Source organism: Acomys minous (genome assembly GCF_964271855.1).
Source record: "Acomys minous genome assembly, chromosome: 14".
NCBI lineage: Eukaryota > Metazoa > Chordata > Mammalia > Rodentia > Muridae > Acomys > Acomys minous.
Genome location: NC_140496.1, coordinates 78,452,609 through 78,479,799, shown reverse-complemented (window position 1 = coordinate 78,479,799; position 27,191 = coordinate 78,452,609). Strand labels below are relative to the sequence as shown.

Sequence of the window (27,191 nt, the reverse complement as noted above, 5' to 3'; positions counted from 1 at the left end):
CAAGAGATGCCTCGGGCTCTGAACAGGTTGTTTTGCACTGTCTGGGAGACGCCAGCTCCTGGAGGTGCCCATCAACCTAGAATTCACCTCCTGCAGGTGTCAGCCTGGTTCGCTTTACACCAAGTCTATGTTTTACCATGGCAGCTTCCCAAAATGATCACTGGGAACGTTTGGCTCTTTAAAAAAAAAAAGCAAAGATTTCCCAAGAGAACTTATAATAAAAGCAAAATGTTTTGTTAAAACAGACGGGAGTCGCGCTGCATTCGCATTGGACGTTTGACCTCTACAACACGTTTGTGATTTCCGAGGATCGCAGGCTGAGAAGCATCGAGGCCGCTTTTAAAGCTAGACCCCGCCGCGCACCCCTCCGCTCAAACGTGCGGATGAGGTTCCTTTGTCAGTGGTCGGCGGGGAGCGCGGGCGTGTGGGGTCTTCTCATTTGAGGGGGGTGTCTCAGAGCAGGGCAGGGGTAGTGGGCGTCCTCCTTTGCTCTCCATCTCCGACCCCGGAGGTGGAGGGGGGGGGTCTGAGTGCGGCTTTCGGGGCAGGGGCCGGAGCTGACGCCGCCGAGGGTCCGAGGACCGCCACCAAAGGCATGGGGGGGAGACCCCGGGAGCCCCCGCGCGCGGGAGTGCGGGCCCGCCCCGATCCCAGGGTGCACCGCGGCCCGCCCCCTCCCCGCCGTCCCGCCTCCCCTCGGCCCCGGCCCCCCTCCCTCCCTCCCTCCTTCCCTCCCGCTGCCGGGAGGCGGGGACGCGGCGGCGGCGGCGGCGGCGGTGGCGACGGCTCGCTTCAGTCGTGTCTCTCTCACTCACTGGGAAACCCGGTGGCGGCGGCACCTTTCGAGGCAGAGACTTGCCTGCCGGAGCCTGAGGAGAGAAAGTCGCGACAAGCGGACGACGGGAGCAGCCAGTCGCCTCAGGTTCCGCCATGAGCTGGGGCACCGAGCTGTGGGTGAGTTGAGTGAGCGAGTGCAGCGGGCGAGCGGGGTGGCTCGCGCCGTCGGCGGCGGGAGCCCCGGGGCGGCGCGGCGCGGGGGTCCCCGCTCCTCTTTGTGCCACCGGAGCCCGGTTCGGCTGCTGGAGGCGACGAGGCGGCTGCCTGCGCTCGCTCCGAGGGGCCTGGCCGCAGCCCTAGACGGCCGCCGCCGTCGTCCCCCTTTCCCGCCTCCGCCTGACTTTGCGAACGGGCGCCCCGGCCCCGCGCCGCGCCTTTGTACCGCGCGCCCGACGGCGGGGGAGGGGGGGCCATTGTCCCCGCAGGGGCGCCGCTGGGCTCCCCGCGCCGCGCGCCTGGGCGACGCCCCAGCTCCCAGGTACGGGGGGGAGCGGGGTGGCTTTGTTCAGAGCCCGGCCTCGGGCCAGCCAAAGGCCCAACCCACACGCCCATTTCCCTCTCCTCCTGCCTCCGTGCTCAGGACCGAGGGCGCCCGCGACTCCGCGCCGGCCAGCTCCGGTTGCAGCCTCTTTGGGCTGGCAGGTCTGCTTTTGTGACCGGAATTAGGTAGAGGGATTGAGGAAGGAGCGCGCGCGGCTTATCGATTGCTTGATTAGCCTCCCGGTCCCTTTTTTTTTTTTTTTTTTTTTTTTTGTCTTCGCTGCCTTTCTTGGGCGCTGGAGGCACCAGACAATGCCCAATGCCTGACCAAGGTGCAGGTTGGGGGGTGAGGTTGGGGGGGGGGCGTAGAGGAATAGGTCGGAGAATTCGCTCGGGGCGCTACCACCTGAGGGTAGAGGTGTGCAGGGCAGTGATTTCTCAGGTGCGGACTGGGAAATTCGCGGCATGGGGGCGCTGTCTCGAGCGCCGCCTGGACTCTGCCACTCCCCTTTTTATCCCACCTGTGCATATTTTCCGTGCCTTTGTTTGCGAAAATCTCGGGAAATCTCTGGAGGGGGGGGGGAGGAAGAGGGGGAGGGAGGAGGAACAAGTTTTTGACAATGTGCATTAACTGAGATTCGAAGCAGATCGTTTAATTGGAAGACCCAGTGTTTTCCCTTTTTCCATGCGTTGTAGATTGGGAATTTTAGAAGTGGCACTTAAAAGATCATCTAGTCACCTATTTAACCAAGCCTCAGGAATCTCTCCTGTAACACTCTGCACAAGTGTTTTTGCCCACTCTGCAAACACACCACTCCAAGACAAAATAACTCAGGAGCCTCTCCATCCTGTTTCTTAGATAGCACTGATTGTTCTCATAATGGTGAGCGTCATTTGTAAATGAATCAAGTAACACCAGTTAGATTTTCAGGTATTATTGGGCCTTTCTCGTTTATTTGTATGTTTGTTTATTTGAGACAGTCTCAATATAATAACCATGGCTGGCCTAGAACTCAGACCCCTATAAAGACCAGGCTGTCCTTGAACTCAGATCCACCTCACTCTCCCTCCAATTGCTGGGATTAAAGCCTTTCCCTTTCATTTGTACATTTTATGATGGATTACTGTGTCCGTCAGTGAAATGGAAATGGGTATAGTTTTTTTTTCCATTTACAAAATTTATTATTTATCTATTTGGTGCTGACTGCTGGACCCAAGACCTCACACATGCTAGACAGGCACACTGCCATCAGGCGGTATCTGTAGCTTGTATTTTAGCTTTAAGTCGTGTATTTATTTGTGTCTGACTAAAGAGACCAGAAGAAGACATCAGATCCCCCGGAGCTGTAGTTGTAAACAGTTACAAGGCTCAGCTTGGATGCTGGGAACCAAGCTCAGGTCTCTGCAAGAGCAGCAGGTGCTCTTATCCATGAAGCCATCTCTCCAACCCCTTATTTGTTGAATCTTTATGAGAAGGTATTTTTGTTTTTTGCATATTCAGATGACCCCAAGCATTGAGTAATCTAGAAGGCAAACAGAATGCTTTTAAAAAGTACCTATAGGAAAACCATGAAAAAATACTACTTAGATTTAAAGAAACTTGCTTTGTATCCTACTACAAAATTTTAAGAAGAAATAATTCTAGGCAAAACAATATAATTTTAATGGTCTTATATATATATGAATATAATGTGTAAATAATACATGTAGTCCAGGCTAGCCCAGAACTAGCAGAGACCCTCCTTCCTTAGCCTGCAGAGTACTAAGATTTCAGGTGTGAGTCACTGTGACAGGTTCAAGGTTATTTAAAAGTTAAGAACATGTTACATTCAGGAAGAATTCCAGACCTCCAATGTGTCTTGTAATTTATTTACTTTCAACATTTAAATAATTTCTCAGTAATTTGAAAAGCTAAACAGTGATAGGAATTTAGGTTCAAATTAAAAAATATTTTGAATATAAATTAGAAATCCTAGACACACATTTTTAATTTTCCTATTAAACTTAAGCAAGCATTTTTAGTGGTTTCAGGACTTGAGGGGGGGACATTATTATAAATTAATAATGCAGACTCCATTAATACTGACTTAGCATCTAAACCTTAGATACGTTTAACTTGGTATAACAGATTGGTTTTTGACTATATATAAAATTTCATTGGACTTTTGTTTTCAGTTGTTTTTTTTTTTTAATTTGTGTGCGTGCATGTGCATGGGTGCCTACGGAGGCCAGAAGAGGATGGGTGATTCTTTGAAGCTGGAAGTACAGGTGCTTGTGAGTTATCCCATGTGGGCGATGATGGGATTTGAACTTAGGTTCTCTGCAGCAGCAGCGTGTGCTCTTAACTGTGTCTCCAGTCGCTGTTTCCAGTGGTCAGGGAGGCTGTTGCGCTTCCCAGTAGGTTGCAGAATAATATAAACACACTGTCTGTTGTCTTTGAGAATTTGATGTTGGGAAATTTTTCATCAAAATTTAAGTATAGGAAGCAGTTGTCACGTTTTATCTTTAGAGTCACATTACACAAGTTTTTGTTGGCGTACAAAAATTTGATATGTAATTTTTATATTCTCAAATTTAAGTCGTTTGCTGTAACTGGTGGTTTTTTTTTTTTTAACTGCGTTATCTCTTGTGTGCATTTGCATGTGTGGATATATGCATGCATGTGGAGGACAGAGGTCGGACTTGGGGTGTTTTCTGAGGAGTCATCCACCCCCGTATTTTGTAATAGAATTTCTTCTTGATTTGGAGCTTGCTGATTAGGTGAGCCTAGTGGCCAGGGAGATGCAGAAGACCACTTGTTTCCGGTTCCTTGGTGCTGGGATTAATCCTGGACATGCATTTATTTACTTTTTGTTTACCCTATCTCTGGGGATTGGATTCAGGTCTTCCTACTTGCAAGGCCACTTTATCAACTTGGCTATCGCTCCAGTCCCCCTCCCCCTTTTCTCCCCCATTCTAATCTTCTCTGCCTGGGTTTCACCTTGCAGCCCAGGCTGGTCTTGAATTCCTGATCCATTTGCTTCAGGCTCGCAAGTGCTGGGGATGCCGGTGTGTGCCTCCATTGCTCGCTTGTTTTGATGCTTCTTAAAGTCTTACATTAAATTTTGGAAGTAAAGGTATTCCACAGAACTGCTTTATTTGTGGCACTGGTTTTCAGAACTAACAGTGACTATTTGCTAAGTGGGTTGAATCAGGCATTTGTTGTGTTGTTTTAAGGCCTTATGTATGCATTAACTGTTAGTGTATTCAATCTGCGCTTTAAGAGACTTCTGGTTTTAAATGAGAATTTAAGTGAGGTAGTAACTAGAGTCAACAGCCTGCATTGTTTTCAGGGTACATGATTAGTTACATGGTGACATTTTGGACATTATATTTTATATTGACTTTTTTTTTAATCATACAAAGAATAGAGGATCATAGCTAAATATGAATCCGTGATTTCACAAAGTACAGAATAAAAAAAGTTGTTTTTTTCCCCCTCATTTTTTTTTTATGTGAATGAGTGCTTTACCTACATGGATATATATATTCACCATCTGTTTGCCTGGTGTCCTTGGAGGGCACTAGATCCTTTGTAACTGGAGTTACAAGTGGTTGTGAGCTGGCCATGTGGGTGTTGAGAACTGAACATGGATTCTCTGCAAGAGCAGTAAGTGCATTTAGCTGCTGAGCCATCTCTCTGGCTACCAAGTACAGATTTTTATAATTAATAGCTCCTCTTTATAGCTAAGAGAATCAGAAAGCACCTTTGTTTTGTAAGTTTGACTTGTTAGAAGATGACATTTTAGTTTTCTGATATATATATATGTATATATAATATATATGTATGTATATATATGTATATATAATATATATGTGTGTGTATATATGGGGTGGGGGAGAGAGAGAGAGAGAGAGAGAGAGAGAGAGAGAGCGAGAGCGCGCGCACACATAACAATTATATGGCTTACCAAAATTTTGCCACCTGGGTCTTGTAACTAACTTTTCCCCGCCTGTTTTAGATGTTGTCTTTGAGGTTTACTGCCTCCTCCTGCTTAACCCCCTGCTAGTCCTGGAAGCTTCTTGCCTCTGTACAATCTTATCCAGACCTAGCATATTTTCAGCCTCTGAGACTCACTGCTGAATAAGCTCAGGGTTAGGGTTAGGGTCACCCTTTCTGGTTCTTCTGAACTCTGGCTGGCTGGCTCAACTCAGCTGTTCTGGCTCAAACTCTCCAAGCTGACTGATCCAAACTGGCTTCTCTCAGTTTCTCACTGAATTGCTTTACTCAGTCTAACTAGCAATTTGTTCTAATCTTCTGGCTCCTTCTCATTCTCCGGCTTGTTCTGTCTTTACCTGTGTCTAACTTGTTCTCTCTCTGCATTCTGTCTTTTTCTGTACAACTGTCTGTCCTGGTAAGCTTGCCTCTGAATTCCATGCTCTGAACTGCCAAGAACTCCACTCCTGCACTGCCTCTCAACTCATTGACTCAGCCAAACTGCCTGAACAACACTGATAGAGATCAAGAGATCTGCAAGACTCTCCTGAGTGCTGGGATTAAAGGTGTGCACCACCACACCTGGACCCAAGCTTTTCTTTACTTGAACTTGCTCTATACCGCTGGCCTTCAACTCAGAGATAGATCTGCTTGCCTATATGCCTTTTAGGATTAAAGGTGTGTCTGTATTCCAGCAGGATCACACACACAGACCTAGAAGGTCTTTGGATGTGATCGCTTGCCAGAGCAGCCATGTTCTGGATTAAATCTGTCTGAAGGGTCTGGGAAGATTGCTTAGTCGATGAAGCACTTGTTTGGATCACCAGAACCTATGCAAAAGTCAGAGGGCAGTGGCAGCTGTCTGAAATCGCTGTTTTCAGGAGGTAGTCACAGGTTCCCTGAAGATGGCTAGCTAGACAAGCCAGAGTTGGTCAGCCTCCAATTCAGGGAGAGACCTTGCCTCAGTAAATAAAACTGAGAGCTGCCCTGTATTTCGGCTTAAGCCATGCATAGTAACTAACATACTGAAAAGATGTGGCAAGCACTGATGTTTGGTCATTCAGCAGATTCTAATTTTGTGTTCATATGGTTTGTGTAGTAAGTTAGGCTTTGTGAATCTGTGCTAAAAGAATCAATTTGAAAGACATATGAATCTCTAGCAGCTCGTGTGATTTAAGACTATTACTTTTATTTACTTATTTTTCTGTATATAAGTGTTTGTACATATGTCTGTACACCAGGACACACCAAGGCCTGTTGTCTGAGGAGGCCGGAAGAGGGCCTCAGATTCCTTTGATCTGGAGTTATAGATGGTTGTAAGTCACCAAAGGGGTGCTGGGAATGGAACCTGGGGCCTGTGAAAGGGCAGCCGGCACTCTTAACCGTTGAGCCATCTCTCCAGCCCTGACTTTAGAAGTAACCCTAAAACGAGTAGAAAGTGACAACTGAAGGTTAAGACTATAAAACATTGCTCTTTCCTCTGTTCATTTTAGGGAAGGCTTTAGGAAGATTGTTTCACCTAGGTTTTAGAAGAAAAGGACTGTGCATGTGGGAATTCTCAAGTTCCTAGAGGGCAGAGAGCATGCCTTATTCATTGCTTTTTCATTGTCTGCTTCATTACTGTTTCCTCGGTTATCAGCATGCTTCTTGGCATAGAGCCTGACTCCGATAGGAACTTGAATTAAGTGTTTTCTGGGACGACCTGATTATAGTGGTTAGATTTGACTTCCATTAAGGTGCCTGAAAGTAGTGCTTGAGGAACCAGGCACAGAGGTTGGTCTGGCTGACTGCTTGATTCAGGAACTTGGTATTTGTGTCTATGTCTGTGTAGCTATGCATTAGCATATTGTTAACCCAGTTTTTGAACCATTAAAAAATCCACAGGAGGAAATCTTGTTTTCTTTAGTAGAAGGGATCACTTCTTCCTTTCACCTAATTTTTAGGTGAAAAAAAAAAGAGACATTCCTTTATTTTTATTTCTTTATTTAAATTTTGTATTATTTTTATTTTATGTCTATGAATACTTTGCTTGCATGAATGTCTGTGCACCATGTGTGTGCCTGGTGATTTTGGAGGCCAGGATTGGGCATTGGATTTCCTGAAACTGGAGTTACAGGACTTACAAATGGTTGTGAGCTGTGATGTGGGTCCTGGGGGTTGAACATTGGTTTTTCTGGAAGAGCAGCCAGTGCTCTTAACTGCTGAGCTATGTCTGTAGCTCTCCTTTAGGTTTTAGAAGATAAAAATTGCATCTATTTTATCACTCTTGCAAAACATTTGTGTCTTCTATATATTAGTGTGTTATTTATTCTGAACTTAGCTGTAACTTGTATAATATGAATTGTTACAATAACTTGTTAATACTGTTACCCCTTCCTCTCACCTGTCATTTAGTATTTTTATCTCTATATCATTTTAGTTACAGAGCTGTTTCTAGAAGTGAAAAAGCAGTAAGTTTGATTGTGGTACTTTGCTCTATTAACTTTTTTTTAAAAGCTGATTTATGCACTTAAGACTTTTTTCTTTTTTAAAAATTTAATTAATTCAATCAGATTACATCTCAATTGTTTTCAATATTTTTTTTCTCATGTGTATAATAGCCTTGTTTTTGAGTGAGACACCACATTTTTTTTTTTTTTTTTTTTTTTTTTTGAGACAAGGTTTCTTCTCTGTGTATCCTTGGCTGGCCTGGGTGGCTTTGTAGACCAGGCTGGCCCTGAACCGGGAACCGGTGAGATCCACCTGCCTCTGTCTCCTGAGTGCTGGGATTAAAGGCGTGGGCCACCTTGCCTGTCGAGACAGGATACCGCTTTTTAATTAATGGTAGAATGATAAATGCTTGAAGTTGAAAATTGTGCCTTGAAAGTAGTCTGTAGGGACCACAGATCATTTTAATATTGTCATTCATACTTTTCAGTATTTTCTTCTTTTGTTCCTAGAATAACATTCTGGTAAAATGCGATCGCTTTTGCATAATTTCCTCTGACTAGTTCTTTGAAACCGCTTTCATGCTCAGGCATTATAAGATGTTATCTGATTGCTTTGTTAATGTGGGATTCAGCACTTAGGATTTTTATGGAGCTGTTGAGAAAGGCATAGTAAAAGAAGGTTTTGTATAAAATATTCCCACTGAATCCAAATAAATATTAATATTTAGGGTTTGGAAGCAGTTTTTCCCTGTGTTCTGTTGTATTTGAGACGTTATCTTGTGACCAAGCTGACCTCAGGTTCTCCATGTTGCTGAGGCTGACTTTGAATTCTGAATCCTCCTTCCTCCAGCTTGCAGGTGCTGGGGTTACAGGTGTGCCTCTCTGATTGGTTTCTCTTTAATTTCTAGGTAGAACACTAATCAGCCCTCTTTAAAATACCTAATGAGAGCCGGGCAGTGGTGGTGTACGCCTTTAATCCCAGCACTTGGGAGTCAGAGGCAGGTAGATCTCCATGAGTTCGAGGCCGGCCTGGACTACAGAGCCAGTTCCAGGACAGCCAGAGCGGTCACACAGAGAAACCCTGTCTCAAAAAAACCAAACCAAACCAAACCAAACCAAAACCTGCAGAGGGCATGGAGGTGTGGCTCCATGGCTAAGTGTTTGCTGCCTAGTGTCCAGGTTTAACTTCTAGCACTGGGTGTCAAATCTATTTTATATATGCTTATTGCAATTTAAGAAGCATACATTTATACTTAGATAGCTCCATTTTTGGCACATTAGCATTTTTTTTTTTTTTTGGAAGTGAACTTACCTGTTTTGTTTCTGCTCTTCTCGACAAGCAGCTGGCTGTAGTGAGCACTCAGATACTTCTTGACTTGGTGGAGGAATTCAGTGTGTTGCTGTAACTTTGTAATTATGCTCTAGGTACTAAGGTAACTTTTATTATTTGTATATGTAATTAGTTGGCCTTCCCTGGGTTCTGTACCAGTACAGTCAGCCATCTGTGGTTTGAAAATATTTTTTAAAAATTATGTCTGCATAGAACATTAAAGAAAAAACTACTTTCACCCTCCTCCCAGTTTATTGTTTCCTAAGCCACGTAGCATAACAGCTATCTACATAGCATTTATATTGTATTAGGTATTATTATTAATCTAGAGATGTTCTAAAGCATGTGGGAAAATTTTCAGGGTGTGCTTGGGTTATACCAGATACGGTGCCATCGTGTAGAAGGGACTTAAACATTCATAGATTTTTTTTTTTCTTTCTGTGAGTAGTCCTGGGTTCATTCCAGTATGGATTCTGAGGGCTAGCTATATCTGCTTTAACCTTAGGAGTCTTCTTCATAACTTAAAAATTGAAATCCATTGTATATGTGAAAATGGTCTCAATTTATTTAGGTCTGGAGGGTCTTGTTTCTTGATTATTTGAGTACAGAATATTTTTGGTCTAAAAAAGAGAACTATGAGCACCTTTATTTATTTATTTATTTTTTTATTGCATGCTCCTATAGTTGATGGGTGTTGCCTTTAGGAAGGTCAATATGAACTGACGTAATGAGCTGGGAAAACAAAGCACTGATTTTCATAAAAGTGCTATCATATATAGTATGTCCTCCTGCATTTGTTCTTTCCCATTTTAACAAGAGATCTATAAGAACTATCCACCTATGGCTATTGCATATATGGGAATTATTTTCTCTTGTCATGTGTTAGTCTGGCTTCACCTTGAGCCAAGTTTAAGGTTTTGAAATTTACTTGTGTGGTTATTAGATTTGCTTTCTCTTCCTGTGTCTCTTGTTACTTTATTAAACAAAGATCTACTATTTTTTCAAAATTGTCTATCTTCTATGGCAGACGGAGCCTTTATACATTAATATGTTTTTGGATGTTCATTTTTATATTACTTATGAGCTCATAATTTGATATAGTTTTGATTTATAGTGACTTGGTGCTCTGACAAAGTCCCTGGCAGAATCAATTTAAGGGAGAAAAGATTTGCTTTGGCTCCTGGTTCATAGAGTACAGTCCACGGTAGGGGCGGGGGTGGGGGGTAGGACGGTGAGGGGTGTGGTGGGTGGGGCAGTGACCCAGTCCCTCAGCCATACACCATTCCTAATGGTCACCACTGTTTCCCAACAGTCCCACCAGCGGGGGCCAAGTTTTCATATACATAAACCCGTGTGGGACATCACACCTCTGAACTCGAGTGCCTTGGCTTATCTTAGTTGCTTTAGCTTATTTGAAATACATTTTAATCTAGAATATCCAGTAGAATTTAGATACTGATCTAAAATAACCTAGTGTGCCATTTTTGGAAACCAGGATTTTCTTATATTGAGACTTTAATGTTTGTTGTTACGTTCTTAATAGGTAAGAGCTGATTTATTGTATATTTTGTTTTCTGAATGTACTTTTTTTAAAATACAAGATCTCATGTAGCTTAGGCTGGCCTAAGCCTAACCTTCTGATCGCTCTTCCTCTCCCTCTCGATGATGAGATGATGGCCATCAATCCACCGCTGCACTTGGTTTGTGCAGTGCTATGGATTGAAGCTAGGAATTATTTTGAACACTCCAGGCAGGCACTTTACCTACAGTTTGCATCTTGGATGTTTTCTAACACTTCATTGTCTAGACCAGTGTCACAACCTTCTGATGCTGCAAACCTCTAATACAGTTCCTTATGTTGTGGTGACCCCAAACCATAAGATTATTTTTATTGCTGTTTTATAACTAATTTTGCTACTGTTATGAATCATAATGAAAATAGCTGTGTTTTTTGATGGTTTTAAGTGACACCTGTGAAGAGGTCATTTGACTCCCAAAGGGGTCCCAACCTACACATTGAGAAACACTGGTCTAGATCAAAGTTGGTTGGTTGGTTGGTTTTAGGAAAGCCTCACTAGACACTTTCTTCATACCATACCCATCAAATAAAATTAAAATTAAATAAACAACCCTAAAAACAACAAAAATCAGTGGATTAAGGACCTAAACAGAAGACCTGAGACTAAAATACCAGAGGAAAACAGACACTTCCATGACATTGGTCTTGACAAAGAACTTTTTTGTTGGTAGCAAAAGCAGCAATAGACACGAATGGGGTTACATTAAACTGCAGAGCCTCTATCTACACAGCAAAGGAAACAGTGTTTGGAATGGGAGACTACTTTTTGCAAACTATATCTGATAAGGTATCTATGCAGCCTGGTCGTAGGAAGGAGGGCTGTGGAAATGGTGCAGGGAATAAAGTGCTTGTTGTGCACTGAGGACCTGAGTTTGGCTCTTACTCTGTAAAACATGTATTTGAAGTCCCAGTGCTCTTCTGTGGAGATGCGGGGTGGAGAGAGGAGAATCCTTGGACACGCACAAGACAGATAGCAGTGTATGCCCTCAAAGTAGAGGGCAAGGGCTGACCCCTGAGTTTGTCTTCTGACCTCCATATATATGCTGTGGTACATGTATGCCTGCACATGCATGCGCATCATTACATACACATGGGCTTGCACACTTGCACATATACAAAGTGAGTAATTGATCTAAATAAGCATTACTCAAAAGTCCAACAGTATATAGAAAAGTGTTCAATGTCACTATTAACCAGGAGAATGCAGATTGAAATCACAATGAGATACCACTTGTATCTCATAAAAATGACTTTTAGCAAGATGATGAAAAAAAAGTGTTGGTAAACATGTAAGTATACTACTTTTGGTGGGAATATAAATTAGTATAACATGTAGAAAATAGTATGGAAGGACTAGAACTTCATATGATCTAAAAAATGTCACTCTAGGATATATATCTAAAGCATATAACAAAACCATGTTGAAGAGATAGTTGTGTTCTATGTTTATTGCAGTATTATTCACAATAGCCAAAATATAGTTAGTTGGTGTTTCCTTCTTCAAGTTCTAGTTGAAACTAATCTCCCAGTGCAACAGTATTTACAGTTGTCATCTTCAGGAGATGCTTAGGCCATGAGGACATTGCCTTAGAGTAGGGTTGGGGCTCTTACAAAGGACTTGAAGGACAGGAGTTTCCTCTCATTGCCCCTCTACCATCACCATGTGGCAATATGGCATTGAGGGGCCATTTTAGAGGCAGAGAGCAGTTTCTGCAGGCACCAGAACTGTGAGAAATCAGGTTTTTAAAAAAAGCTATATTTTATTATTTCAAGTCTTTTACTTATATGTATGTGTGTGCCTGTGCCTTTGATGTCAGCAGAGGACATCAGATCCCCTGGAACTGGAGTTAGAGATGGTTGTGAGACGCTATGTAGATGCTGGGAATTGAACCTGGGTCGTCTGCAGTGCAACAAGTGCTCCTAACTACTGAGCCATCTCCATCCTCAATTCTATTCTATTACTCAGTCTGCACACCTACTATCAACCTGTAACCTCCACACTTAGACATGAATACGTGTGTGTGTGTGTGTGTGTGTGTGTGTGTGTGTGCGCGTGCATGCTTTCACTTGATCTACTTCCTCCCTCCCTCCTATCTTCCCTTCCTCCATCTCTCCCTCTTTCTTGCTCCTTGCCATAGTTCATGTGCTTTTATCTGTTTATTACCTTGCCTATCAGTGTCTGTTTACTACGCTTTTTTCCTTGTCCTGCCAGAAGGAAAGATGATATTTATTAAAAGTTAGTTCTGTATTTTCTCCTCTTTCCTTACCTGTAGCCTTAGGAAACCATCCAGCGTCCTTTGCAGGTTGCTCTGTTATGGACATCCTATATCAACAGAATCATAGACTGTGTGGTCACTGCTGATGGGCCATGTTTCAAGTAGCATAATGATTTCAAAGGTCATCCACATAGCATTTATCAGGGAGTGTTTCCTTCTTTTATCAAATAATATTCCATTGTGTGCATATGCACATTTTATTAACTCATTACGTTTTTCTATTATGAACAATGCTGCTGTGAAGATTTGTGGCTAAGTTTTTTGTTTTTTCAAAACAAGTTTTCTTTGTTATATCTCTTCATCTGCTTTTTTAAAAATATGGTTTCAGTTTAAGATTTCACTTTTACTTTCAATCTCTATGTAGGAGTGTAGGCGGTTGTGATCCATCCAGTGTGGATACTGTGAACTGAACTATAATCCTCTGAAAGAGCATTGCAGTTGTCATGCTAACAGTGTGGAAATATTACTACTTATGTCTTGGAGGTGTTGTTGTTCCCCCTCCCCACAGGGTTTCTTGGTGTCGCTCTGGCTGTTCTGGAACTAGATCTGTAGACCAGGCTGGCCTCAAACTCACAGAGATCCATCAGATCCTGTGCCTCCTGAATGCTGGAATTAAAGGCATGCGTCATGGCTGTTCAGCACTACTAAGGTTTTAAAGGCAAGGAGAGGAAACAGTTGCTTGGCACCTACGCAATTTTGACTGAGGAGTACTTGCTGGAATCTATGACTTTCGGTAGAGGAACATAGGAAACTTGCAGGTTGCTGATAGGCAGAGCGCCAGAGGAATAAGAACCTTGACCTCACTCTTGTTTGTTCCTCCCATAGCCTGAGCCCAAGGAAGAGTCAGAAAACAAGAGAATCCACTGGTCAGTCTGCTGGGGTCCAGAGAAGTGCAAGTGGAGATGCTTTAGAGAGGCAGGTGACACAGGGCAGAGACACTCTCTGAAGGGATTTATCCAGGAGTGGAGGGTTGTGGAGCTGAGACTGACAGTGGGTGTGCCTTCCCTGTTGCACTCTGTGGGTTCTGTATGTTCATTTACTTAGGCAGAGGCAGGCTGCCATACTCGCCTAGCTTTTTTTTTTTTCCTTCCTCTTTTAATATGGGTATGATCAATTGATCTCCAGTACTCACACTTAAACTGCTTGTGCTTTATCCACTGAGCTGTCTCCTTAGGCCAATAATCAGCGCTCTTAAGTATTGTAATGCCTTACATGATCACTTTTGAATTTTGAAATGATTGATTTAGAAATTGGGTTCAAGGATAAATAGAACAGACATTGAGTAAGATGGTGCTGCAGTATCTCCTAATGGTGGATGATCTTGAGTAAATGATGGCATGGGAGATGCAGAGAAATAGGTGTCTTATTATTATACAAAGTGGGTGTATCCTGTGAATAGATTGAAGATGCCCTAACAACTTGTATGTACATGTGTGCTGCCTCAGGTATTTGGTATCTATAAGGAGCAACTGCTGAGTTATCTGTAAGAACAAAACTCCGAGGCAGATATCTTACATACATGGTAGAAGATGTTGGTCCGTGTACTAACAGGCTGTGGGTGTTCATCCTCCACACTTGTTAGTGAACTTGAATACTGCAAACTACTTCTAGTTCTCACTAAGCTTTTAAATACTCTGAGCAAGTTGTAGTACAAAGCTGTTACTGCTTCTGGATATGAAAGTAAGGGAAGAGTGATCTAATGTGAGTCAGTTAAAAGCAAGACACCATTTACTCTAAAACTGAAGCTTTTATGCTTGGTAATACAGGTAGATAAGCAGAGAATAAAATTTTGTTTTGATTTGAAGAATCATATTTCTATTTCTATATATGTAACCATATCCTGCCTTAATACATTTCATAGTTAAAACATTTTATCTTGGAACGCTAAAGGCAGTAAAATATTAACAATAATTTTAATACTTTACCTCATCTGTTTCTTAGTACATTTTAATTCTTTCTTTAATTCTAAACACCATTATAAATAAAGACCATCTAATTATTTCATTGCCAAAATGTCTGGTACTGGGAGTTGAGCCCAGGCTCCTGTAAATGTTAGACAAGCACTCTACCACTGAGCTACACCTCGAGCTGCTGCTTACTTAAAAACCAAAAAACAAGCACACACACATACAAAAACTGGTCCTGGGTTTGGTCCTCAGCTCAAAACAAACAAACAAACCAATGACATTTAGTTTTTTATGAAGTTGCCTAGACTGGTCTTGAACTTCTAACTCTCCTACCTAAACCCCTGGAGTGTCTGGAATTACCTGAGACACTAGGCTGTGACAAACATATATATGGTCGATATGAATACATTTTTACAATTGAAAATTTCTAAGACATATACTAATTCGTCTTTGTTTAGAATTAGCAAATGGTGTGAATTAAGACCATTTTCAGTTAGGGATAAGTGATGGTATGTACAACAGAATCCAAAGGGAGTTGCAGGAACTTTCCCTTTATTATTGAGTAGTTGAAGTGAGGTTGTACAATGTCAGTTTCCTCACAGAGTTGGAAGAGGTGATACCCTAGATGAGAGCTAGAAAATTTGAGTTTTGAAGATGTAAGGAGTGCAGAGTGGTAAGCCAGGGCCCAAGTAGAAAATAGGACAGTTTCCACATGACACCAGGTCAGTGAGAGTGATGAAATGAGAGAGTCTAATCTATAATCAATTCAGTATATTGTAGTCCAAGTAGAATAAGGAAGGCATCCAGCATCAAGGTAGCCAGCTCCAAGCCTGCTGATGAGAGAGGGAAATGTACATAGTTGTATGGGGGAGAACAGGGGGCTCAGCTTGAAGGAGAAGCAACATGTAACTCAGTACATGGAAGAAGGTATCTGAGGGGGGAATGTCAGTAGTGGCACTTGGAAATTGGTTCTACCCTGGGGATTGTTCAGATGAGTAATTGTATTAGGATACAAAGAGCCAGATCTTAAAGAATGATGAAGGCATCTTAAGATGACACCTTAATCAGGTGATCAGCTAGCATCAGGAGTAATAGGATAGATAAAATCATATGCCACCTCATTGGATGCAGTGTAAAGACACAAGTTGTTTGTGGCCCAAGAAACATATCAGGGTTATATGGGAGAGTCAGGCAGTCTAAAGTTGATGGCTATTTTACAGAAACAGTAACTTGTAAACTAAGGAAGTGTGAAGGCCACTAGAGCTAGGAAAGACAAGGGTTTCAAATCGAAAAGGACTTAAGCACGACAGTAACGGACATAGTCTAGATCTGATCTTTCTTTTTTCTTTTTCCCTATAAAGGACAGTACTAGTCCAGCTGGCAAAACTTGAATGGATCTGGTAGGAATGTATCAGTGTTAATACCTTTATCTTGATTGCATATTTGTTTTATAGAAGACTTTTTGTATAAACTACACCGTATTAGTTACTTTTCTATTGCTATGATAAAACACCATTACCGAGAGAGCTTATAAAAGAAAGTGCTTAATTGTATCTACAGTTCCAAAGGGTTAAAGTCCATGATGGCTCAGCTGCTCTTTCTCACACCACAAGCAGGAGGTAGAGCGCACTGGGAGCGATGCTGATCACTGAGTGAGTCCTGGGAGCCTGCTGCCAGTTATGTACCTCCTACGAGGCAATGCCTGCCTTCACAAACAGTTCCATCTAGTATTGAAATGTATGGGCCTATGAGGGGGCATTCTCATTCCAACCACCAGATGACAAGAAAGCATTTGGGGGTAAGAAAAAAGTAAATGCAAGGTATAGAAACAGTGAGCACAGAAAGTAACTCATTGGAGAAAGTTGCTAATAAAGGAGGCCGAAAATGGAGCTAGAGGGGCAGGAGTTTACTGGTTTTAGCATGAAGATATTACAAGTCTGTTTATAAACGAGAAAGAGCTAGAGGGAGGGGAAGGTGATAGAGCAGGAGAGGGAATAATATCTGAAGCAGTGTCCTAGAGAAGAAGAAAGGGCAAGAGATCCAGTACACAAGCTGAAAATGGATTCCGAATGGGGATGCTGTGTTCATGTGCGTGTGTGCTGCTGCATGCTGCTGTGGCGGCCAGAAGTCAGTGTCGAGTGCCTTCCTCTAACTTCCCCGCCCCTCTCTCCTCCCTCTTTTGAGACAGGGTCTCTCATTGAACCTGGAACTCGTCTTTTGGCTAGGCTGGCTTGCCAGTGAACCCCAAGTATCTGACTCTTCCCTGTCACTGGAATTAGAGTCACACACCTCAAAGCCTGCCTTTACATGGTTGGTGGGAATGTGAACTCAGGCCCTCATGCTTGCAAAGTGCCCACTCAGCCATATTCCAGCCTCAAAAGAATTGGTCTTAACAGCCAAGTAAAAATAATGCCGAGTAGAGGTTGGTAGCTTAATGACAGAAGGAAGTGTGCCATTAGCCTTCCACAGTAGTGGCAGTGCCCAGCTAGGTCAACGGGGGAATGAGATTTAGAGGTTTAGCACAGTTAGGTGACCTCTGGCCAGGTAGTGAGTGCATCACGGGGCGGAGTGCTAGTGGAGCAAAGCTGCTGACCTCAGGTGGTCAGGAAACAAAAAGAACAAGAAGGAAGGAAGTAGAGCCCCAATATTTTCTTCAAGGGCACTTTTCCCCCAACTTTCTATGAAGTTCCACCTTGTAAAGGTTCTACCACCTCCTGTTTGTGTCAGATGCTGGCAACCAAAGCCTGCAGCCTATGGGCCTTTGGGAACATGTAAAGTCCAATGAGATATCTACAGACTGATTCAGTTTCCCTCCTGAAAATAGACTCTAACTTACCAGGTGGAAGCGGGCAAAGCAGAGGGTTAGTGAGGACGTTCATGAGGAAGAGGAATCGCCTTCCATATGCATCCCTTCAAACCACAAGCTAAGGAATGACTCACAGTGTCCCTGTGTACTGGTTACTTTGTTGTCACTACAGTTAAGCTATCTGACAGAAACAAGGGAAGAAAGGCTGTTCTGCCTCATGTTTTCAGAATTCAGTCCGCCATTGCTCATCCCTGTGAAGCTGGGTAGACCACTGCTGTTTACCCCACAACAGTGAGGATGCAGAGGAAAGGACCCAGAGGCTGGGTATGACCATCAGGCGTGTCTCAGAGCTGTACTTCTCTAGCTGCCCCCTCCCACCTAAACTTTCTATGATCTCTCAAAATGATGCCACGAACTGGTGGCCAAATTTCTCTACACTTTATGTATTAACATGCACTTCCCTTTAGATATCTACGTTTTCTAACTGATGGCCGTAAGAGTCCTCCTACAAGTTGGATTCTCTCATGGTCCTTTCATCTTAAAAACTCCTAATTGATTAAGTCTCCTCAACAAGTTTCCACCTAATAAGCTTAGTGGCTCTATTTCACATCTTCTAATTAATGCAGAACAGTCAGTAAACCCCCCCCCCACATACAACTGGAATAAAAGACAATAGCAGCTACTTGCCAGATTACAAATATATATATATATATATATATATATATATATATATATATATATATATATATATATATATTTTTTTTTTTTTTTTTTTTTTTTTTTCATACAGGATCTCACTCACAGTGATCCAGGCTGGTCTCAAACTCAGAGACCCTTCTGATTCTGTCTCTCAAGTACAGGGATTAAAAGTGTACACCATTGCCAGGCAGGACCCCATTTTTTGATAGAAAGTAATCTGCGCTTTTGTGAGATATAAGATCCTCCCACTTGTCTAGGGCCTAATGGAGTCCTTTGTCCTAAAGTCGTTCTTTTGATTAGCACAGAGTCTAAGCTTATTGCATCCTTTCTTTATTGGTCAGCTTCAAGCTTGGACCTTTGCATGGCTGCTAAGCACACTCCTTTTTCAAGAGGGGAAGACAGAAAAAAGGATGATAGTCTTACAACAAAAAGGCTCCCATCAGACCTTCTGTAGAACACTCACAGTTGAATTGGGAGAATTTGTTGACTTGATGGTTTCTCTTCCACTTGATGCCTTCAACCATCGTTGCAGTCAAATTAAGTCCTATAAGAAAAGGAAAATGGAGCTGAAGAGAACGCTTGGATGTGAAGAGCACGTGCTGCTCTTTTAAAGGCTTCCTAGCACTACATAACAGCTTACAACTGTCTGTAACTCCAATTCCAGGATATCTGACAACTTTCTTTGGCCTTCCTCAGGCACTGCATGCATGTGGTACACATGTGGGCAAACACCCATCCATACACATGAAATAAAAGTAAGGCTTTTAATAAAAAAGGAAAAGAGAGGAAAATAATGGCTAAAACATGCATGCATTTCTGTTTAGTGGTCATGAGGATGTTCCTAGGGAACACAGGATTGTATTTGTAGATTGTTAGTCTGATAGATTTTTTTTTTTTTAAATTAAAAATGGACTGGGCAGTCGTGGTGCACACCTTTAATCCCAGCACTTGGGAGGCAGAGGCAGGCGGGTCTTAGTTCGAGGCCAGCCTGGTCTACAGAGTGAGTCCAGAACAGCCATAGTGAAGCCTGTCTCGAAAAAAAAAAAAAAAAAAAAAACAAGGGCTGGGCATAGTGGCACACGCCTTTCGTCTCAGCACTTGGGAAGCAGAGGCAGGCGGATCTCTGTGAGTTTGAGGCCAGCCTGGTCTACAGAGCGAGTCCAGGACAGCCAGAGCTATACACAGAAACCCTGTCTTGAAAAGAAAGAAAGAAAACCAAGAAAGAAACAAAACCAAAAACTAACCAGCCAAACAAATTAAAAATGGACTCAGAAGGATGCTTGAGGACAGTTTATTGATTTCAGAGGAAACAAAATAAAAAGCTTGACAGGACAGGCAAACTGGAGATCTGTGCAGGTCCCCAAAGGGGATAGATGAATAATAAGAGAATCATGCTTTTAAAGTAGATGTTGACAAAGTAGTTAGGTTTAGCAGTGGAGATCCCGAAGCAGCTGCATGGCCAGGGATGGAGAGGGAAGGAAGAGAGCAAGGGAATGAGAATGTTCAGCATATGAGGGCAAGCAACTTGTGATTTGGTCAGTAGCGTGGCTAGCCAGAAGTGTCGCTTAGCAACTGCATCAAGGGAGGGATTTCTATAGTTCAAGTGTCATTAAGGGGATAGTATTCTTCTTAGTCTGTCTTCAGGTATATTTTGTTTCTTTAAGCTTCTGGAATCGACAGTTTTTCTGGTGGCTGGTTCTTCTTCAGGTGATTAACAGACTCATTTGAATTAACTTCTAAAGGGGGAGGGGCAATAGTGTATTTTTGTAATCTTAATATAATCTTTTGGACATTTTAGAATATTACGTGTTTAGTCCCAAGGTAGAACTCAGGTCCCATTCTTTCTACCAAAAATCATGTAACAGAGTGAGTAGGCTGAAATAACTGAAGAAAAAAAAAGTAAAATAAAATAGATGTGATTGTTGTTTTTTGTCAACTTGTTAGTATTCAGAATTACCGTGGAAACACCTCTGCATGTGACTACAAGAGTATTTCCCCCAAAGCTTAACTGGCCTGCTCTAATGTAGGCAGTGCTGTTCTAGTGTTTGGGTTCCCAATTGAATGGGAAGGAGAAAGTGAATAGAGCATCACTTTTCAACTCTCTGCTTCCTCACAGTAGATTTAATGTGGCCAGCTGCCTCATGTTTTTGCACAATGCATAGTTTCCCTGTCATAATGGACTAGCCTCTCAAACTTGGAGCTAAACCTTCCTTAAATTGCACTTGTCAGGCATTTTGTCACAGAATGACATAAGTAACTAGGATAACGGCCCTTCATAAGCAGAAGGAAAGAGCCTTCTCCAAAAGAGCTTTAAAACACAGATTGGAGGCCTTGAGGGCGGGGTGGAATGAGGTATGATAGAAAGATCAGCTTATTTTTGATAACTTCTAAGCCTGTTAATTCTGACCTACCTAACATACTCATCCGATATAAATACTTACATATATATCCTCTGATATAATGCATTATTGATAATTTCTTAATTGTAAATGTTAAGTCCTTCTAATAATACTAGTGAAAATGTGGCATAAAGTATTGTCTGGGTCAACTCTGCTTCTTCCAAAATATAGCAGCATAAATGGGTGGAACTAAATTTTCTCAGCATTTAGCCATAATTATATAGTAAGAGTAGCATGAGGTCACTCCTTGGAAATATTCCCAAGAATATACTAACAGCTAAGTATCACTTCAGATTAGATTAGTACCAGGAAGCCTATTTGATTTCTAAATAATAAATGTGGCTTAGAAGTATTTATTTTACTAAGTACACTGAGTTGAAGCAAGAAAATGGGAAATTAAAATACATAGAACTTTGATTCAGTTGTATTAGCTCTGTTACCTTGGGCAAATAGTTTCTATGCTTAAGTTTTCTTATCCACAAAGAGTCTGATATTTAAAGTCCTACTCATTAAAGGCCTATGATTAGATTTTATACTTACTTTGCACCTACCAAGGAGATTGAGTATCTTTTGGAAAGGGAAAAGGGCAGGCCAGAGTGAAAAAGAAAATGAGCCCAACAAAGAATGCCGAGAAATCCAAGAGGAACCTGCAGAAAAAAGGAAGCTGGCAGTGTTCTGGGTAGTTAAAGACACAAAGCATACACATAAAGGCCAGCTCTACTCTCAGCCTCTCTGTTCACTGATTATGTTCTTTGGTCTCAAAGTAAAGTGTCAGCTCCAGGGGAATGATTCAGGAATCTCCTACTGTCTGTGGTTTTATTTTCTGCAATTTCAGTTACCCATGGTCAGATGAAGGCTGAAATATTAAATGGGCAGACTCCAAAAATAAACTATCTGTAAATTCTGAGTAGTGTGCTGCCCTGCAGGGTAGTAGATGGAGGCGCCCCTTTGTCTATAGAATATCTACGTTATATATACTGCCCACCCACCGAGCTACATACCTCTTAATAACTTCATACTGGTCTTGCATTGCAGTGTTTATCTTTATGTTCAGGAAAACAAAAAGGATAGTGATGCTGGCAATTCATATATACCAAAGAGAATCTATGAAGTGTTTTCTTTAGGGAAGAAGGTAAAATTTTCAATAAAGAATAAGGGAGAATATGTCGTGAGGATGCTGAGATTTAGCACAATACGGGTTTTTGTTTTTGAGAGGGAGATAATCGCACACATTTTATTTTGTGTGTGGGTGCATATGTATGTGCATGTAGTGGTCAGAGGACAGTCTCAGGTGTCATTCCTCAAGTTTTTCTACCTTTTGTATAAAACAAGGTCTCTAATTAGCCTAGAAGTTTGCCAAGTAGGCTAAATGAGCCGACCAGCCATCTTTAAGGGATGCCTATGCCCACTTCCCCATCTTGCCTTTGCTGGAGTTAGAAGCAGGTGCCATGTCACACCCCCTGCTTTGCTTTATGTGTGGATTCTGGAGATGGGTTTCAGGTCCTCCTGCCTTAAGGCTTACTGAATGAACCATCTCTTTAGCTTCACTTTCCTTTTTAGAGTCAGTCTCAACTGGCTACAGATTTACAATCCTTGTGCCCCAGCCTCCCAAGTGCAGGGATTATCGCTAGTATGACCTGGCTGTGTAACTTTTATAATAGTATGTTGTTATAATAATGTAGTTTAAATTATGTGAAAGCACAAAAACATATATTGAGTTTGGTCCAAGATAAAAGACCCGAATCTTGTATAAGATTGAAATGCCCAAATCTGATCTCTAACTATTAGTATTGCACACATTCTGGAGATACTAGCTAGTAAAATTAAGTTTACAGTTATTTGATTAATAGCTATTCTTTTCCGTGTTTTTTATGAATTAATAATAGATAACCAGTGCCAGGTTCTGTGTTAAATCCTTTACCTATATTTAGTCTTTTCCCTTGAACTATATGCAGTTGCTATAGTTTTGTAGATGTGGAATCTGTTTTTGTTTTTGTTTTTTGAGACAGGGTTTCTCTATGTAGCTTTGTCTGTCCTGGAACTCACTCTGTAGGCCAGGCTAGCCTCGAGCTCACAAAGATCTGCCTGCCTCTGTCTCCCAAGAGCTGGAATTAAAGCTGAAGTTCAGAGATCAAGTGGGAACACAGAATTAAATAGACTGTGTGACGTGGGGCATGTGCTTACAATTCTAGTGCTAGATTGGTGCAGGGGAGGCTCCCTGGGGCTCATAGGCCAGCCAGTCGGGCCTGATCCATGAACTCCAGGCAAACGACAGAGCCTGTCTTAAATGAAGTGAATGATGCCCAAGGAATCTGGGGTTGTTCTTCATCCTCCGCATGTATGTCTGCACATGTGCATACACACACACACACACACACACACACACACACACACACACACACGCGATTATGTAAACTCTTACCACTTCTTATTGCTCTGCTGTCTCCCTTGACTTCCTCCAAATCAACCTTACCCCAAAGCTCTTCTTTAAAACCCTATATAAGGGCATGTCAGGTGTATGCTCAGAATTTTCTTAAGGATTTTCAAGTCACTCAGTGGAAGCTGAGAGTTGGGGGTAGGAGATACAGGTATATGACTGGAATTTTGACCCTTGTGTAACTCCGTCTCAACATCAGCTACTTTTCCTTCCTGGCTTTTTAGTTGTAGCTTGCTTAATCATCTTCTTGCTTTCCCTGCAATACACCAAGTATATGTAGCCTAGGGCCTTAAACGTTTTCACAGCTGAACTTGAGACTGAACTGGTTTCCAGGTAGGCAGAAGACAGGGAGTGTGGATAGCGGATCCAGAGAGGCAGACAGAAAGCAGACAGGTGTCTGTGTTTGTGGTAAGATGTGTTAGAATGCCAGGAAGTGAGACAGGAGCATGACACAGTTCACACAGCTCACGTTACAACCAGCACCAGTTTGAGGAGTTCTTTTTAGGGACCTCTGTTTAGACGAAGCAGAGGTTCTTGACTCTTGCTGCAGAAAAGACGTTTGGGATGAGCCAGTATGAAGAGAGTTGAGTTTATTTGGAAGAGATTAACATATAGTAATCTCATAATTAATCTCATAACAAGGAAGAGAAGCATTCAGGGAAAGGGTAAGACACCCCCAAATGTAGGTGTGGGATTCACAAGAGATAGTGTAAAGTGTCTTAGCATGGCTGTTTTGGTGACTTTCAAGTTACATTTCAAAAGGCTGTAAGATCTAACCACCTTTGAAAGTGAAATTATAGGACTGCTCTGGAGGTGCCTTGCATAGGATTGGGGGTCACAAAAGATTGCATAAGGGGTTAAGACCCTTTTTTTAAAACTGTGAATGAAGTTTCTTGTGAAATTCATATGTGAGTACTTAGTCCTTAAGTATGATTCCCTACTAAATACCTGCATATAAAAGGAATACTGTATCTCCATGTAGGCAATTTTCAGAGCACATGCTAATTTAGCTAACTTCCCACCTTTCTATCCTACTTCAGAATAGAAATCTTTGATTAGTGTGTGTGTGTGTGTGTGTGTAATACATAAGTGTGTAAAAATGGGAGGGAGGGAATGGGAGGATACAAGGGATGGGGTAACCATTGAGATGTAACAAGAATAAATTAATAAAAAATAATAATAATTAAAAAAAGATTAAAACACATGATCATCTCAAAAAAGTGTGTAAAATAGGAAGTAAAGTGGTTGATTATGAGTAGAATGGATGTGAGGTGCTGTAATTTAATGTAAGGGAGTGAGGTATGAAATAGTTGGCTAGGATGATACACACTGGATGGACTTAAGCTAAAGAGCATTAGAGACCCTTTAGTGTGGCCGACTGAAATTTCACAGTTTGACCAGGCAGTGTGGTTCTTTGTCTTTACCTTTCTACAGGAGCATGAGGAATGGTTGACAAATAACTGAATTTAAGATCAGTGCTAAATCTTAGCGTAGACTCAAAGGGAGAAAGAATTAGCCCAAGATAAAAGAGAGGGGCCTGCAATTCTGGCTGGGGTATTGTATTGCAAAAATGACCAATCGATTAGGATGAGGAAGATTGGGCAACTGGAGAGGGAGATGGGTTCCTGCCCTTGTCACCCAGAGTTTCGAGACTCCTGAGAAATATGACAGGGGAATTGCCCCATGGAGCTGATACCCAGAAGGCTTCATTCTTGTTCCCCTTAATCTCCTTTCCCTCCTAGTTAGGGTAGTCAGGTTGTAAGGGAGGTGCATGCTTTTAATAAATCCCTAATAAAGTAAAAAAAAAAAAAGGTCAGTGTTAAAATTTGACAGTGACAAGGGCAACGAGCAGTATTTGCAAGCAGTGATGGTAAGGATGGTGTATGGAGCCCAGTGTGCGTAAAGGTGGGAATGAAGGCAGGGGAAGGGGACAGAGGATAGTGGTAATATCTTAGTACTAGTTTCCGTGAGGTCAAACAATAGCTGGGCTAGTTTTGTGGGGAGACAGAAAGGCTGGGCTAGAGTTTTGTGGGGAGACAGAAAGGACAAGCCATCCACGGTGCCTGCATTTCCATGTAGGTGTGGAGAGGGGGTCCTGCTGTAGTATTGTGAGAACGGGCAGCTGAGTAGCTGAATGAAACGGTGGTAGGGAGTTTGAGTTGATAGTGCTGAAGTCACTGTGAGCTTAGTATAAAATTGAGTTGAAAATTTAAGTTAAAAGATGCCTGAGTTGCCCACATATACTTTTAATTCTACCTTAAACCACAAAATAATTAAATTATTACACAAAAGTACATTGGTAGATGTTATTGATTGACCCTGAGGCATAATTACTTTCTTAGTTCCATAAGACATAAGCAGAAAGCATCTTTCTGTGGTCCATAAGACCTCTTTAACTAAATAGGAGAAAAGTCAGTTGTGTTAGGTCTTTGAAAATGTCTTTGTAGTAGTTTGGTATTCAGAAATGCTGGAGAAACTCTGGCAGGCAAATCAGAGCCATAAAGTAAGTCTAAACTAGGCCAACAGAGTCATTCATTATTCAGCTTTTCAGGCTTCTTCAAATGGAGGTGTCCCTGGTACTTCACCAGAGTACTTTATTAGGACTTCATTTGGATGCAAGGCTGTATCAAAGTAATTATAAAAACAAGAATTGCATATTTAAAAGTGACTTCTAAAAAATTGTAACATTTCATAATAGTTGTATTATACTGAATTATATTTAAGGCAAATGTAGATTAAATAGATAAATTTGTGAGCCAGCACATATTATAGTAGATTATTAGAGCAACAAGTATAATTTGAGTTACAATACACATAGTGTAGGACATTTAAGGTGATGCTGATTCTAGCTCTCAGAATATTTTCCTTTTATTCAGAGATAAATAAACTAACTTGAAATACTTTATAAAATTAAAAAAAAAACAGAAGAAGAGCTTTCTTGAATTTAATATAAGATTAATTTGGGCACACCACTAATGGGTTTTGTTTCACTGAAGTTTTGTTTGGCTGTCCTGGAACTCCCTTTATAGACAAGTCTGGCCTTGAACTCACAAAGGTCCACCTGCCTCTGACTCCCAAGTGCTGGGATTAAAGGCATGCGCAACCTCGCCCAGCTTTTTAACGTTTTTTAAAATGATGAACAACCCAAAATACCTTTTAGAATGATGATGCTTCTGAGGTTCAGTGAGATCAAGCAGGTTCTGGGGGCAGCATGACTGAGGGGAGCGCTGATTGCTTACACGGAAAAAAGCCCAGGGCTCTAGCTAGTGAAACTACATGTGAATGCCTTCGACTAATCAAGAAAATATGAGTAACATACTTTTATACTTTTAAAACAATTTTGTTTGTTGAAACAAGTTCTCAGTATATGTACTCAGATTGGCTTGAATTCCTTGTGTAGCTTAGGCTGGCCCCAGTCATGGTTGATTCTCCTGTGTCAGCATTCTAAATGCTGGAAAAACTCCTCAGCAGGGGAATGGTGACTTACGACAGAGCAAACAAGCGTGGTGCATTATGTAAAGCAGGGATCTTAAGAAAAGAGCACACGAGACGACCCACTGTGAAGCAGGAAACCACCTAGAGTTCTTCCTGTTGTCTAAAACTCTACTCATGTAAAACACAAGTTAACACTGATGTCTTGGATTTAAAGAGATATTGGGTTAAGTTTAATACTGAGTATAGGCAAACATCAGAAATGGCCAAAATAATGCTTGTCATCTTAATGTTTTGAAAAAAATCATTTTTCCTTGTTTTTGTTTGTTTTTCAAGACAGGGTTTCTCTGTGTAGCCTTGGCTGTCCTGGACTTGCTTTGTAGACCAGGGTGGCCTAAAACTCACAGAGATCCTCCTGCCTCTGCCTCCCAAGTGCTGGGACTAAAGGCGCGTGCTACCTCGCCTGGCTAGTTATTGTTTTTGATAAGGAAAAGGTCTCATAAGATTAGGGGCTTACCACTATAGGACTGACTGACCCTACACCAGATGCTGTCCTGGGCATATTAGCACTTCTGAAGACTTGACTATAAGTCATATGTTCCTA

General features: G+C 41.9%; 1 protein-coding gene across 3 annotated transcripts in view; it reads left to right on the top strand.

Moving 5' to 3' along the window:
• Nucleotides 1-724: 724 nt before the first annotated feature.
• FNBP1L (formin binding protein 1 like) overlaps nucleotides 725-27,191 on the top strand; it is a 77,818-nt gene continuing 51,351 nt past the window's right edge. For 2 of the 3 annotated variants that reach the window (XM_084756044.1, XM_084756043.1), the window contains exon 1: nucleotides 725-954. In XM_084756044.1, coding sequence (XP_084612170.1) covers nucleotides 931-954 — 24 coding nt within the window. In that variant the 5' untranslated portion in view covers nucleotides 725-930. The remainder of the gene's footprint in view (nucleotides 955-27,191) is intronic. The other variant, XM_084756045.1, reaches the window with a different exon arrangement.